Below are 16,952 nucleotides of genomic sequence, written 5' to 3'. Positions count from 1 at the left end.
CCATCAGCACTTCCAGTGTGTACTACACACTTTGTGACTGTAATCACTTTACCATTTAAAGTGATATCAATCTGACCTACCCATGCCCCAGCATTAAGGCTCAGAAGAAACCACTGACAAACATATATAAAGTCAGCAATCGCACTAGCAGTCACGTTATATATTAGTCATACGAGTATATTATCAACTACAAACACATTTCAAAGTATGTAGGAGTACATACTACTGCATTCTGTTCTATACAAATCTTCACGTATTCAGACGGAATGCAAAGAAAACCACAGTAATGTGCACAGACTCATATGCAATGGGCACTAAACTTAACTATTCATACTAACCACAGTAGATAGAAATTTAGTGCTGTATAACCCATACTCAGAGTGGGATACAGGGAGACTCACCTCACTGCCAAGATCAAACAACACGTTAGCGAACGCTGAGTGGATCCAGACGCTACTAGTGTACATTGTCTGAGAAGGAAGTGAGGCAACAGTTCATGGCGGGAGACCAACAGAAACTGGTCATGAACTTGGGGGGGGGAAGCGACTAGGAAAGCGTCTGACGCCCCACAGCTATCAACCCTAAGGATCGCACTCATACTATTCCTGGTGCCTTATGATCCCTAAGGCCTAGCGCTGGAGCACCCGCGGTGGCGGCATGCCAGCCACTGTTTGGTAGTCATCTCCCAAACCAGTGCGGCTGTGTCTGTATTCCCCTTCTAAGCGGAAGCAGGACCAATGCCTTACCTTCTCCCCGTGCTCCAGCCACAGCTTGGTAACATCTGCTGGACCTGCTAGTATATCAGACACAGACACCCACCGAGACAGCACTTTACCGTAGGTAAGCATTGAAGCGACTTTTTCCAATATGGTTTAAGACGCTGTTAGGAAAGATCACTCAAAAACGTAGTAAGACTATAAAAAAATAAAATAAGAACGTTTAGGGCTGCCAAAAACAGCAGCCCTCTGACCATGGTCCGGCTCCTACCGCATAAAAAAAACAAACTGATTTGCCTGAGCCAGCGGGTGGAGATATATGGATGGGCCCGTTGCATCCTGGGAGGACTGAAAGCTTGTGATCGTTTGGTGCCAATCCGCTATCGCTCCATCATATCCCATTGTTATCCTGTGGACCCAGCCGGAGAAAGTGGATTTATATTTTTTATGTTAGTGTTTTTAAACATTTCACCCAAATCTGTGAAATGCGTTCACTTACCATACTTCCAGCTCACCCCAAGGTTACTAAGGTAATAGTTTGTGACAGGGATAGTAACTGCAGCAAAAGTTGTAAAAACATGAACAAACCTAAAAAGCATGTGTCGACCTTGTAACTGTCTATCAATCACCACCCGTCTCTCTCCAGCCCTTACCAAGCTGTTTCCCTATGCAATGTCTTGCTTACCTCTGCTGTTGACTCTATTGCTCAGCATTCACTACTCACCTGTGCAGACCCAGGACTCAACCTTGGCATTTCAAATGCACCAGATACCTATAGAAGTGTTCACGAACTGCCAAGCAACAGTGCAGGAAATTGTCCTGCAACGTGGACTTCCTCCATTTCAAATGTATGCTCTCAAACGGTAGTGCTGCCTCTATAAATACTCATTTCAAGACCATTCTCTTCTCCCAGTGCTCCAATCCACATCATCTTAGCCACTTTCAATCCCTCCATTGCCTTTAGCACCCACTTCACGTCTAACATTGAATCCATAATTCAGGACACCCCACCTGTCCCTATCCTTTATACCATGTGTCTTCAACCTGTGGCCCTCCAGCTGCTGTGAAACTACACATCCCAGCATGCCCTGCCACAGTTGTGCTAGTAAGGTATGCTAAAACTGAGGCAGGGCATGCTGGGATGTATAATTCCACAGCAGCTAGAGTACCGCAGGTTGAAGACCCATGCTTTATACCAACCCTGACTGGAGAGAAAGTCATGGCCCTAATCCAGTACCCCACCTTGATTATTTCCCCCCTGCCTCCTCCACTCCCTCCTGTTGCCCGTTCCCATCTTGCCCATATTCTCAATCAATCCCTCTCATCAGGCATTGTGCATTCAAGCGTGCCTTTGTCTTTATTTTTAAAAAAAAAGCTAAATCCCACCCTTGAACCAGGCATTAACTACTGCCCCACCTTCTTCCTGCCAAATACAAGTGCCACTACTCTGTTCACTCTCAGCCGGCTTTAGACACTGTACTCCTACCTCTGACTGTTCTTTAGCTGTGTTTTCTTTCATACTGCACTTCCAATGATTCTCCTCCCAGCTAATTACTTCCTCCCACACCCACCTCAAATTTGAGACGTGTTGCTCCCTACATTTGAAACTCTCCCTGACTATTTACAAACCCATTTCTTTATCCAAGCCTACCAGCTCTCATTCTAACCCCCTCTTCCATGCCCCTTGCTTGCCATCTATCTCTGTGACACTTGTCTGCCCCTCCCCTTTAGACTATAACTCTCACGAGCAGGGCCCGCATGGTTTTCCTTCCCTCAATTATACCATCATTTTCTCCCCTCTGCCTACAATGGCACCTCTATCCCTTGGGTTCTGCAAACCTGCTTGTTTTGAGTATTAAGACTGCTGACCCAACAATATTTATAAACCAGGGACCCCAAATATAGACGCCTTGATGCGGCTTTGGGGCTTATTCACACATTTGCGCAAATATGTGTAACCAAGATCTCTGAATTCAAATATTATGTGGGATTTATATCTGGTTACGGTTATCATTCAGGGTGCTGGGGGGAAACGGTCTCTTTTTTTCTTGCTTAGAAATACCTCTCTTTCGAGCACCTGAATGATATCATTAAGCTGATTGAGCATCTACCATTACATATGTCTAAACCATGTCTAGCAATGCCCGCCCCCTATTTTTCACAGACCTCCCTTTACCTATATTTTCTTCTTACCCTTTATATTTTTCCACCATATGTTCCTCGCTCTCCTCCTACCAATTTTTACAATTCTCTGCCTTTTTCTCCTAACTTTACTAAATTCTCCCTTTTTCACCCTCATATAGTGAAAGCTATGCTCTGTCAGTTAAACCTCAACCTTGGTTTACAGGCTGTTTTGAGTTGCATCATATTTGTTTTTTCCTTGTTAAATTGCAGGGGCAGATTTATGAAAGTAAAGTGATAGTTGGGAGCTGATTGGTTGGTACTTTAGTTCTCTCCATTTATCTCCAAGCTTTGATAAATCTGACCTTTAATTTGTGACCCTACTTTACATTTTTACTGAAATTCTCAATTTAAGTGAAGGGTATAGAAAGTAAAAATTAAACAAAAAACAATGTAGTTAAAACGATTTTCTCTATTTACTTAAAAACATATCCCAGTTATTTGTGTATTAGAACCCCTTTCTAATGCGACAATAACTGGGATTATGAATGGTCAAAGGAAGAGAAAAAAAAAAAAAAAAAAAAGACACCAAGCAATTGACTGCTTTATCCTCACAAAGATGAAGTAGAGATTGGAACATATTCTGAAACCACAATTTGAACAAAACTGCAATTTAATAATTTCAGAAAAGTGTGTTAAAATAGATATCTTTACAATAATTGGACAAATGTGTTATACACAAAAAGATGCTTTCGCAAATGTATTTATGAAATGTACATTCGTATCCTGTTTAAATTTAAATACTCCTTATACACTGCACTTAATCTGCATGTTGAATTTATTAAATACATTAAAATCTGCAATGTAACAAAACTGTTTTCTGCATTCGGAATTTTTAACACCATTTTAAAATGAACAAAAGATGGCTCACTTCAGTTTTTTTCTGTATTACAGCTAGTGTATGTTACACTACTGCGTCTCAATCCACACCAGCTGTTTGCTCTGTTTATTGGACGCAGATCACAGATTACATATTACAATAAGAGTGCTGGACAAAAACATGAGGTACGAAAGTGGTTCAGAGATTATAGGTCATGCAGATCATGCTTAAAACAAAAAAAGGGAAATAATGTGAATGAGAGAACACTGAATAAAAATACAGAAAATGTGCATAACAAAATAATAAAAAAAAAAAAAATACACAGCTTTGCTTCTTTGGTTACAAAGTAGGTTGAACAATTTCACAGTTTTTTTTTATCCCACCCTAAAAAAAAAAAAAAAATTATAATAATTCACATAAATTGTCTAAAGCATCGGAATCATGGCATTTTTCTCACAAAGAAGAGAAAAGGAACAAAGTTTTCTTCATCAAAATAGCTAATCTATCATTTATTTTAGTATCACAACTGTTGCTCTCTTGTACAGGTGCATTGTTTCCATACTTACACGCTTTACAAAATGTACATTCAAACTGGATCTTTTCTTGATTGAAAAATAAATACCAACGGTAAAATTGTTGTTAGTGTTCGATATACATATATGTCTGGGTACATATGTGCGGTTATTGCAGAAACATCTACTTAATGCAATCCTGCCTCTCTAGTTATGATACGATTTACGTTTATTCTCTAATTAAGAAAAAAAAAAAAAAGTGTCTGTGACATTGTTCATACATATTAAGAAAATAGCAGCCCTGTAATAAATAAAATACAAACATTAAATGAAACTAAGAGAGGCAAAATGTTACTTATATGTAACGTGTGGTGGCTCTCACTATGCATACAATGATTAGTTTTGCATACAAAGGACTGACAAAACATGGCTCAGAGTACAATCGAATGGTGACACTCCTGGGAGAGCCACCACGCCTCCATTAGACCCTTTGCTGAATATCAGACATCAACTATTGATTGAGGCAGCCTTTTATGTTGTAGAAAACCAAATTTGCTTTATTGGATTAAATAAAATATTTTAGGTAACTGCTGGATCAATTTAGATCGAAACAGACGAGATTGATCACTATCCGCTAAAACAAGCCGCAAAATATTGTCTGTCCCCTTGACAGCAACAAGCACTTCAGTATGACAGATGTGTGCCGTGTAGATGGGCATTGCAGTTCTGCATCTTGGGTACATGTATAATGTATTTTCATATATAGACTGGTGCAGTAGAAAGCTGTAAAACTAAACCTCAATATATAGATTTTTTTTTTCCAGCACTGAATCTGTAGATAGGGAGGGTAGCTTAGCATGGTGCTGTGATAGATACTGGGCATGTGCAGAGACTCTAGCTGAATGTATACATGCCTTAGTTTTGGCCATCACTTAACAGTCCATGGTTAACATATACAAATAGAATGCATCTTCTAAGCCTATCGTGAGAAGCATAAAAAAAAAAAAAAAAGTTACATGTGGACTTGATCCAAATGGCCAATGCTTGGTCTTGCATGCACTTCATCTCGTTTGTGAACACAATACTATATATTTATCAGTATGGTCATTAAACCGCTCTTGTAACAATATAGGCAAACTTCCTTTGTAATTTATACATGCAGGTTTTCTAGAACATAAACTGCTGCTTTTACCCCTTCCAGTGTAAGAAGGGCTAGTGACCTGCACACATTCATTGCCAGTATTCAAGGAACAAGTGTGTGTAAATATTACATACACACATACATTTTCACAATCCAATTCTGATAAAACCTGATACACAATGTAATAAGTATCACCTCTCACTCAACGAGAGATCAGGGAGTACGATTGTCTAATACTGAAAAGGCCAAACACAAATAAAGCACGGCTACTTGCTCTTTTTTTTCTCTCTCCATATTTTATCCCGTTTTTAAATGTGGAGAGAACAGCAGTGGCACACAAGGACAGACAGCTCTCAGATTGCTGAACGATGCGAGGAAGCAGTTTGTACAGTTTACGCATATGATCCATTGGGTTGCTGTGGTGGGTGTGCGGTCTGCGTAGCAGTGAGAGGAGCTGTAGTCACTGGAGGCTGTTGACAGGTGCCGGTACCTCCCTGGCCCGAGAGTTGAGACAACTGATCGCTGTTGGAAAGTGACTTTAACAGTGCATTCTCACGTTCAAGTGTAGAGTTTTTCTCTATTAATTCCTTTATTTGTTCCTTTAGGACTTCCACCTCTTCTCTTACTGCATACATCAGATGGCTTTTCACCAGGTCCTAAGAGAAAGAAAATTATTTAATTTTTTTTCAATAAACAAAATATAATAGCTTTTCTAATGTGTACCATGTTGGAAGTAATAGGATACAATGCAGTCTGAGATTTTTTCCTTTACTTTAATTACCGAATATACAATCTAAATGAAAATTTACAAATGGTTTTATGGTAAAACCAACCTAATGGCCGGATACCATCCAGCCCCTGAAGCTTTGGGGAATTTAAACACTGGTTAGTAAAATACAAAGACAAAGTGATACGTATTTGCTCTGTGGCCACTTCCATGTTTGAGCACATACACTGGTCCACACAAATACACATCCAGAGCATACAGATTAACAGGCTCTATTGACTCAAGTACCCGCCTGTTGCATATTAGCAGAACTCCTGGTTTGCCCAGTCGGGTGTGGTATAGAAGTTAGACCGTTAAACAAAACGTAACAAAACAAAAAAACAAAAACAAAGTGATTAGGTCAACCCCATACTGTCTACAGCGTCAAAAGGTTGACAATATTTTGGTGTGTGTTCTTGAGTTTTTAAAAATTTTTTACCCAAATTTGTTGAGATGCATCCCCTCACGGGCTCGCTCGATGGCTCGCCAAAAGGTCACTAGAGGTAATAGTTTGTGACATGGACAGTAAATGAGGCAATAGTTGTAAAGGTATGAAAAAAAAAAACCCCACACCTAAAAAAAAAAAAAAACCACATGTCGACCTAATTACTATTGGTTAGCTGTCTATCTATACATTGGAACCCTGCCCAGTCTACTGAAGGAAGTTCATAGATAAAGTTGGCAGCACATCATTCAGGAAAAACTATTTCCTTAAACAGTGGGTCTGTATTATGAAGGGAGTTATAGAAGTAGTAGCTTAAGTAACTAGTTTAAGCACTTTGACTTCTTCATGTTAGACAAGGAGCAAGAATGACCCATTCTTATAGACCAGCCAGCTTCAAACGCTGAGCAAAATGAAACCATTTCTGCTCTTTTCGTAGCGCAAAAGACCATGCCGAACAAATATTTTATTTAGTAGGATAAAGACAGATTAGTATCTTATTACTTTGCATAACATCAGCTCACAGGTCTGTTGTTTCAAAGTCAAATACTTGAATTCTGGGCCAGTAAGTTGGAAAAACTGCAACATTAATTCGTAATAAATGCAAATATGCAGATAAAGTAAAATCCTGTCATTGGTGCAGTTATGACCATGTTATAATGGACATTTACATAAAAACAAATACAAATGTAAAACCTATCCACTTAAAAACATGAACTGAAGAGTACAATGATGCATACATAAGAAAATCAATAAAACCCATTTTACTAACATGATTTCAATTCTCTGCATAAAGATTTTTATCTATTCAAATCGACTGGCATTCATACAGTATGTAATGGGCACCCTACAATTGTTTTGTGTATGGGGATGAGCGACCATTATTCCTGCTGGCCTGATCCAGGGGGAGTGTTTGCAGAGGGAGCAGAAATCAGGACGTCGTCAGGTTTTTGGGTGCCCAAATGCAAAGCGCCCAGTAATGTCCACATGTGTAGCAGCTTTAGGGCTATTTCACACTAGCTGGTTTTGACCGGCACGGCAAACTCCCGGACGGCCTTTAGCCGTGCCGGGATTGTAGTGAATATTTAAGCCAGATTAGTCCTTTCACACGGCACGGACACAGCCCGGTCGCCATGTAGCAGCCGGATCTATCCACTAAAGGACAGCTGCCGCGCCATCCCTGAAGCCAGTGGAGTGTATGTGTATCAATGTGCTCTTTCACACACACACAGCGTGTTTTTGTGCCGCTGCTACTGCCCATGCGCAGGTGCATTAAACACAGCTCAAAGCTGTTGTGTGTGAAAAGCACTGCCAGCTGGCAAAGAGACTTTTGCCAGCTGGTCAAAACAAGTGTGTGTGAAATTAGCCTCAAGCTTCTAAACCTAGCACGATAAGTAGGGGGCACCCGCAGCACACATGCCCAGAGGCAAAACAATTTAATATCGCAGTCGGCCGCTGCAAAAACAACTGAATTCCTCCCAATCTAGTTAGTTCAGATAACATATCAAGCTTCAAAGAAAGATCACTGTACAGGAAACAAAAAGGACAGAAAATGGGAAGGGAAAAAAAAAAAGTAAAAATAATAAAATTGTGAGGCCACACAATAAAGAGAATTCGTATGTTGCTGCAAAAATTTGGAAATACAGTAGGCCAGAACTCTGACCCATTTACAGGCACATTCTTTTGGAATGGCTTACAACAGTGGTTTTCAACTCCTATTGTCAAGTGTGCGCGATAGGTTATGTTTTCAGAGTTTGTCGCTGTAAAAAATAGGTGGGATAATTACTGACCAAACAAAACAGTTGAATTCACTTGTGCATGAACAAAAAAAAGATCCAGAAAACATGATCTGTTGGCGGTATTGGAGTTGAAAACCTTAGGTGAAGGTCCAGCTGGATAACTGGATGAAGGAAGGTCACCTAACTCGTCTTCATCTTCATTCTTGTCCATCACATAAGCAAACCACCATTTCTTGTTATAGACAACGGATACATAACTTTATCTACAGTATTCGTTCCAAAATCTCTAGACAAAATCCAGTTGACACAACTAAACTGCTAATATATATATATATATATATATATATATATATATATATATATAATATATATTTCTGCTGTGTATAACAAGAAATGGTGGCTTGCTTATGTGATGGACAAGAATGAAGACTAATGTGAAGTGACCTTCCTTCATCCAGCTGGACCTTCACCATCACTCTTCTATCCAAGGAAGCCTGATGTACTATGGATACCTCTAATAGATGTCCTATGCTATAACAACTCTATAATTTCAACTGAAAGAATTTATGTCCCGCCTCCTGATGACACTTTAAAAACCACTGAGGCATTGTCAAACGGTCTTCAGATAACATTGTTGATGACGAATACAATGTCAAGTGTTTCTGCTCAACTTGACTTATATAATTAAACTGATGAAGCCATCAAAAATCTGTTACCTATTACTACTTGTAATACATCCTGCTTTTTTGAATAAACTACCTTGCTTTAAAATAATTTTATAACTCTGAATTCATTATCCTCCCACTTTAAAATTTTGACAAACATTAACATTAGTACAGACTATTTCCTGAACTTGTGTCGACATACTTTGAGATAAAAAAGCAGGGAATGGTATTGATGAGCCTATGTGAATGCAGGCATCTCAGATTTCTCCAAACCCCCCCCCCCCCCCCCCCCCCACCCCCCCTCCCCTCCCCTCCCAGAATGTAATAGCTGCATAATGGGGAGATTGCTGCTCTTTCAGACGGGTATATGAAACTGCGGTCGAATTCCCAAAAATGTCGAAAAACGGGACATTTTTGCCCAAATTTTTTTTTCCGACAATGCAATACAGTACTTTTCGCCAAAAAAATGGCCATTCCAAATTCGACTTTTTGAAATTCGACATTTCTGCAATGGTACAAATGCGGCAATTCGACAAAAGTATATTCAATTGAAGATTGTAAATTCGACAACAGTGCTTTTAGACAGTAAATTCGTCATTTTCAATCCGCCACACTTTGCTGGCGGAATCTAATAAAAAAAATTTAAAAACATGTTTTTTTGTGTTTTTTTTATTGGTAATAGCATATCTATTTATATTAGAAGGGATTAGGTACTTGGTTTGTCTATTTAGGAGGCACAAGTATTATTTATATATTTTTAAAAATAATTTTTATTTTATTTATTTTTTATGTAATGAGGTAAAATTCAGAAAAAAAAATGCGTGGGGTCCCCCCTCCTAAGCATAACCAGCCTCGGGCTCTTTGAGCCGGTCCTGGTTGCCAAAATACGGGGGAAAAAATGACAGGGGATCCCCCGTATTTTAACAACCAGCACCGGGCTCTGCGCCTGGTCCTGGTGCAAAAAATATGGGGGACAAAAAGAGTAGGGGTCCCCCGTATTTTTTGTACCAGCACCAGGCTCCACTAGATAGACAGATAATGCCACAGCCGGGGGTCACTTTTATACAGCGCCCTGCGGCCGTGGCATTAAATATACAACTAGTCACCCCTGGCCGGGGTACCCTGGAGAAGTGGGGACCCCTTAAATCAAGGGGTCCCCCCCCCAGCCACCCAAGAGCCAGGGGTTAAGCCCGAGGCTGTCCCCCCCATCCAAGGGCTGCGGATGGGGGATGATAGCCTTGAGTAAAATGTAAGAATATTGTTTTTTGCAGAAGAACTACAAGTTCCAGCAAGCCTCCCCCGCAAGCCGGTACTTTGAGAACCACAAGTACCAGCATGCGGGGGGGAAACGGGCCCGCTGGTACCTGTAGTTCGACTGCAAAAAAAAATACCAAAATAAAAACAGGACACGCACACCTTGAAAGTATAACTATTACATACATGCAGACACACATACTTACCTATGTTGACACGCCGACTCTGGCCTCGTCTCCAATGTTGACGTCCGGGGTACCTGAAAATAAAATTATACTCACCTGATCCAGTGTCTTGGTCTTTTATTATAATCCACGTACTTTGCAAAAAAACAAACCGCATTAACCCGAACCAGACGGACTGAAAGGGGTCCCATGTTTACACATGAGACCCCTTTCCCCGAATGCAGAGACCCCCCGTGACTCCTGTCACAGAAAGGTCCCTTCAGCCAATCAGGTAGCGCCACGTCGTGGCACTCTCCCGATTGGCTGTATGCGCGTCGGAGCTGTCAGACAGCGCATCGCACAGCTCCCTCCATTAGTTTCAATGGTGAGAACTTTGCGGTCAGCGGTGGGGTCACCCGCGGTCAGCCGCTGACCGCGGGTAACCCCACCGCTGACCGCAAAGTTCCCACCATTGAAACTAATGGAGGGAGCTGCGACAGCTCCGACGTGCATACAGCCAATCAGGAGAGTGCCACGATGTGGCGCTACCTGATTGGCTGAAGAGACTCTGTGTGACAGGAGTTACGGGGGGTCTCTGCATTCGGGGAAAGGGGTCTCATGTGTAAACTAGAGATGAGCGGATTCGGTTTTACTCGGTTCTAAAAACCGAATCTTATTGGCTGTCCAAAACACGTGACATCCGTGAGCCAATAAGATTCGGTTTTGAGAACCGAGTAAAACAGAGTAAAACCGAATCCGCTCATCTCTAGTGTAAACATGGGACCCCTTTCAGTCCGTCTGGTTCGGGTTAATGCGGTTTGTTTTTTTGCCAAGTACGTGGATTATAATAAAAGACCAGGACACTGGATCAGGTGAGTATTAAGTTTATTTTCAGGTACCCCGGACGTCGACATTGGAGACGAGGCCAGAGTCGGCATGTCAACATAGGCAAGTATGTGTGTCTGCATGTATGCAATAAAGTTATACTTTCACGGTGTCTGTGTCCTGTTTTTATTTGGGTATTTTTTTTGCAGTAGAACTACAGGTACCAGCAGGCACGGTTTCCCCCCGCATGCTGGTACTTGTGGTTCTCCAAGTACCGGCTTGCGGGGACTTGTAGTTCTTCTGCAAAAAACAATATTCTTACATTTTACTCAAGGCTATCAGCCCCCCATCCGCAGCCCTTGGATGGGGGGGGGGGGGGCAGCCTCGGGCTTCACCCCTGGCCCTTGGGTGGCTGGGGGGGACGACCCCTTGATTGAAGGGGTCCCCACTCCTCCAGGGTACCCCGACCATGGGTGACTAGTTGGATATTTAATGCCACGGCCGCAGGGCGCTGTATAAAAGTGACCCCCGGCTGTGGCATTATCTGTCCAGCTAGTGGAGCCCGGTGCTGGTACAAAAAATACGGGGGACCCCTACTCTTTGTCCCCCGTATTTTTTGCACCAGGACCAGGCGCAGAGCCCGGTGCTGGTTGTTAAAATACGGGGGATCCCCTGTCATTCCCCCCCCCCGTATTTTGGCAACCAGGACCGGCTCAAAGAGCCCGAGGCTGGTTATGCTTAGGAGGGGGGACCCCACGCAATTTTTTTTTCGTTTTTTTTACCGTTTTTTGACCATTTTTAAAAATCGGATCAAAATCCGTCAAATCGGCCGTTTTTCGACAGCGGGACTGTCGAATCCGTTTTTTATTGAATATGTCGAATTCCGGCACCCACCTGCCGGAATTCGACGGTCGAATTGTGTCGAATTAAAAAACAGGTGAAAAATTGCTACAATTCGCCCGCAATTGCATATACCACTGAGAGTCTCCAGCAGAATGAGAGAGTGTAGACAACTATGAAGTAATGGTCATGAACTTTAGCATTACATGCTTTGTGCAGTTCTCTCCCTTACACAGACTGCAGAAATGGGATGATCGCTATGGGCATGCACTTGTAGAGCAGAAATTCCATCCGTCCATCCCAGAGGCACATCCATTTTGTATCCTGATTATCATTATTTATGGCTGTGCCCAATGGCTAAGTGCACCCTCTGGTAATTAATCAGTGACGTGTGGTGGGGTGAGGCAGAGCCTTTCCTGTCATACTTACGTTTGAGCCAGAGTTTTTACTGTATAAAGTATTTACAAAATACAAAGAATATATGTTAAAAATATCTTGTGTTATAATCATTTTTATAGTCAAAACACTGGAGTAAAGACTAGTGCCTCACCTGCTAATCTTTTCTACCCATCTCTGGTCAAAACCCAGCAAATTTCCTGGAGTTTATACTGCAGCACCTGTGTATAATGCCTACATGAATCATTCGGCTCATATATTGTGTGTAAATCTGGCTCTTTCACTAACCAGTGCCTCCTGAGAAATTTACCTCACGTCTCTGTAATTAATGTGCAGGGTTTCGGCAGTTCATTCAATTGGTTAGCGCAGACAAGTATAAATGGGGTTTATGGATATGCCCCCAACAGTACCACCACAGCTGACTTACATGAAAGCAGTTATTTCCTCAATGAGCTAATGTAGCAAATATACATGTAAAATGCTATGGGAACTTTCCGGCAAAACGGTTTTGAAACAGTTTTGCGGGGAAAGCAGCAAAACCGTGATTTGCACTCTAGTAACATGAGAATGTATTTATCAAAACCTTACTGTACCCCTCACCTACACACACCAGTCACAACTATTTTGGAGGCCATGTTCACATGCAAATGCAGCTTCTAAACAGACTATAAATGACCGTGATTGTGCCTTTTCCTTGTTGCCTCAAGAGGGGATGTAGTTGTGTCCGCCAGTCACTAAACAGACGCTGGGATGCCGGCCACTTCAGAACCTGACAGTCAGCATGCCGACTAACAGGGCCTATCCCACTTGTGGGTGTCAGAGTGGGAATAGAACCTGTGGTGAGCCACCGAGCCCGCATGGGGCTTCGTTGCGCTCACCTCCCCTGCAGCCGGCAATATACAGATCGGGATCCCGGTGTCGGTATAGTGAACAGCGGGATCCCAAAAGCTGGTCACACGAACCCAACCCCTTAAGAGCCGTGAGGAAAATGCTGCTGTAAAATGCACCATTGAGATTGAATGCGTGGGGAAATCAACAGATGAGGAAAACGCAAAATAACAAAATAAATTCAGCGTGAAACCCAGAGATTAACCGCACACCTAACTGAATATGCCCCTTAGATAGGGTCTCCACCTGATGGCGGTACATGGTGAAATGGCAGGACTTTCTCTGCAGAATTCAAGCTGACACTCTTAATGGACAATCCTCTCAGCTTAGCTTGAATTGCACAGTAAGCAGCAATATAAACTGCAGTTCATGAGATCATACTCGCATGAAAAACAACGGAATTACTGCAGAAATCTACAGTATTTCAGATCTCTACTCACCATTGCCTGCTCTATTTTGTTGTCGATGGCCACAACATTCGCACCAGATGTACTAGGAAAAGAAAATACAAAATATTAAAAATTACAAAATTGCTAAGAAATTGCTAAAAAAACACAAAAAAAACCCCACACTATTTCTTACTAACACAGCAGCAGAGATCAATAAAATATTTAGATGGATAGCAGTCAGAAAATTAGCCAAAAAAGCAAATTCTGCACAAAAAGTGACTTCTACAGCCACGCAGATAAAGAAATACATAAATATACACATCTAAGATGTAGCATCTTATTATACTCCTTTATATACACATGCATTGCTGTGTTTTGTAGGGGTTTTTCATTTCCCCGCAACCAGTTTTTTCCCCACATGATTTCTGTATGTAGCCATAATACAGTTCAAATGGGGAAGGATTTCATTTAGGACTTTAAAAATTGTGAAGTGAGAAACAGCAGTCTTGTAAAAAGTGTTAGATGCTGAATTAAAGTTGCAATGGGGCACTGGAAGCAGCATAAGACATCCCCCATGTTACACAAATAAATAGGTTTTCCTTCTCGGCCTAGCATCTATACGGAGCGAGATGCCTGCATGGACTGAGCCGCTCAGAGACGCAGCGAAAAGCTGCTCACAGGGGTGTAGTATGGTATGCCGGCGACTAGCATACCGGCGCCGAGAGCCCGGCCGCCGGCATACCGACAGTGTGGCGAGCGCAAAGGAGCCCCTTGCGGGCTCGCTGCGCTCGCCACGCTGCAGGCACGATGGCACGCGCCACGCTATTTATTCTCCCTCCAGGGGGGTCGTGGACCCCCACGAGGGAGAATATCTGTCGGTATGCAGAGTGTCGGGATCCCGGCGCCGGTATACTGTGCGCCGGGACCCCGACATTCAGCATACTGAAGACCACCTGCTCACAGTATACTAGAGACGCTAGGCTGCGACTTAATCAGCACAGGAAATTCGTTTTACACACGTACAAAGTCACATATGTGAAGCACAATGGAACTTGGAGTAAGAAAAAGCAGTGGCAGTGCAGCAGCACTTCAGACTCATTAGCACACAGATGTTCCAATGCCAAAATGATTAGTAATCTAGCAGATAAGTGTGGTCAACTACAGATATTTTACAGATGCAAATAAGATGCACATTTTGAGCAAATGACACTCAGAGCAGCAGAGTCACCCAAGAGGGGCAGTTTGGTGCGAATTAATCCACAGGTGTTTGAGGACACACCTATGTGCCTAAACCACCTCTTTAAAAAGAAGCAGACTCCAACACACACAAAGTTGTATGGACAGCCACCCCAGGGAAATAATTCACTTTACATTTTGCTCTTTATTGTAATGCAGCATTAACATTGGCTGTTTGTCGTCCATTATAATATGGAAGGCTAAGTCGATTGTCAAACAAAACATTTTCAATTATGGTTTCAATCCCCCACCCACACATTTTTAATAGATCCAGCTTGGTCAACTTTAGACATTACAGACATTTTCATAACGTCTTACTGTACTGCAAGTCAGTAGTATACACAAAGCACATATTAGCCTTTAGGAGGAGGCGGAATGCAGCAAGTGTGATTTCTGTGCTTGATTTCTAAGGACTACATGTTATCTTATTTATTCATGTGGATTTTATTATGCTCAAAGAAAAAGTTATACTGGTACGAGAAAGTTCCACATGTCTTACAGAACACGTGTTAGCCAACCAGTACTAGGGTCTAGGAGTTACATTAAAAGACAGAAAATAAATTTAAATGGTCTGTGTCTACAACCATATCTGTAACAGCACAGTAGTGGACAGTTAGCGCCGTAGTATATCTACAAGTTGACATACTAAAATAATTATATTATATTATATTATATGCACAAATAGACAATAAGAGGCGGCACTCAGCAGACTTGTGATGCAAAATCAAAAAAGTGTAATAGGTACGGTCAACGTTTCGGGGACCACCTCCCTGAAGACGGGGAGGTGGTCCCCGAAACGTTGACCGTACCTATTACACTTTTTTGATTTTGCATCACAAGTCTGCTGAGTGCCGCCTCGTATTGTCTATTTGTGCATGTACAAGGGTCGCTTACCCTGAGGAGGGCACCGGAGCAAGGTACACCCTATGGGGGAGGCCGAGAGTGCCGGAGCGCAGAGTATTTAGTATATTATATTATATTATATATTATATTAATATATATATATATATATATAATTACATTTTATTTATAGGACGACACAAGTGTTATTCAGCGATAGATATATAGATAGATAGATAGATAGATAGATAGATAGATAGATATATACACACACACGTATACGATATATCCGTGTGGTAATTACCATGACCCGGTGCCCTTACTTTGTGGATGAATGTAAACGAGCAGAGGTACGGCACTCAGGGCTCCGGATGAGACAAATGAAGCAACCACCATGTCAGCAAACGAGATAGAGATATAATATATACACACACATACATATATATACACACACACACACACACACACACACACACACACACACACACACACACACACACACACACAGCTCAAAAAAATAAAGGGAACACTAGTATAACACATCCTAGATCTGAATGAATGAAATAATAAGATTTTACTCACCGGTAAATCTATTTCAGTAGTCCGTAGTGGATGCTGGGGACTCCGTAAGGACCATGGGGAATAGACAGGCTCCGCAGGAGACTGGGCACTCTAAAGAAAAATTTAGGACTATCTGGTGTGCACTGGCTCCTCCCCCTAGGACCCTCCTCCAAGCCTCAGTTAGGAACTGTGCCCGGAAGAGCTGACACAATAAGGAAGGATTTTGAATCCCGGGTAAGACTCATATCAGCCACACCAATCACACCATATAACACGTGATAGGAACCCGGTTAACAGTATGATAACAATTGGAGCCTCTGAAGAGATGGCTCACAACAAAACCCGATTTTTGTAACAATAACTATGTACAAGTATTGCAGACAATCCGCACTTGAGATGGGCGCCCAGCATCCACTACGGACTACGAGAAATAGATTTACCGGTGAGTAAAATCTTATTTACTCCGACGTCCTAGTGGATGCTGGGGACTCCGTAAGGACCATGGGGATTATACCAAAGCTCCCAAACGGGCGGGAGAGTGCGGATGACTCTGCAGCACCGAATGAGAGAACTCCAG

At 42.1% G+C, this 16,952-nt stretch overlaps 1 protein-coding gene across 4 annotated transcripts in view; it reads right to left on the bottom strand.

Moving 5' to 3' along the window:
• Positions 1-4,196: 4,196 nt before the first annotated feature.
• Positions 4,197-16,952, bottom strand: part of TSC22D2 (TSC22 domain family member 2) — a 104,539-nt gene continuing 91,783 nt past the window's right edge. For 2 of the 4 annotated variants that reach the window (XM_063916032.1, XM_063916033.1), the window contains 2 exons: positions 13,790-13,841; positions 4,197-6,026 (listed from right to left, as the gene is read on the bottom strand). In XM_063916032.1, the coding sequence (XP_063772102.1) occupies positions 5,763-6,026; positions 13,790-13,841 (316 nt within the window). In that variant the 3' untranslated portion in view covers positions 4,197-5,762. Of the gene's footprint in view, positions 6,027-13,788; positions 13,842-16,952 lie in introns of those variants that run through there. The other 2 variants (XR_010175883.1, XR_010175885.1) reach the window with 1 other exon arrangement.

Source organism: Pseudophryne corroboree, chromosome 4 (assembly GCF_028390025.1).
Source record: "Pseudophryne corroboree isolate aPseCor3 chromosome 4, aPseCor3.hap2, whole genome shotgun sequence".
Taxonomy (NCBI): domain Eukaryota; kingdom Metazoa; phylum Chordata; class Amphibia; order Anura; family Myobatrachidae; genus Pseudophryne; species Pseudophryne corroboree.
Note: the sequence above shows the minus strand (reverse complement) of the source record. Positions and strands in the feature narration are given on the sequence as shown.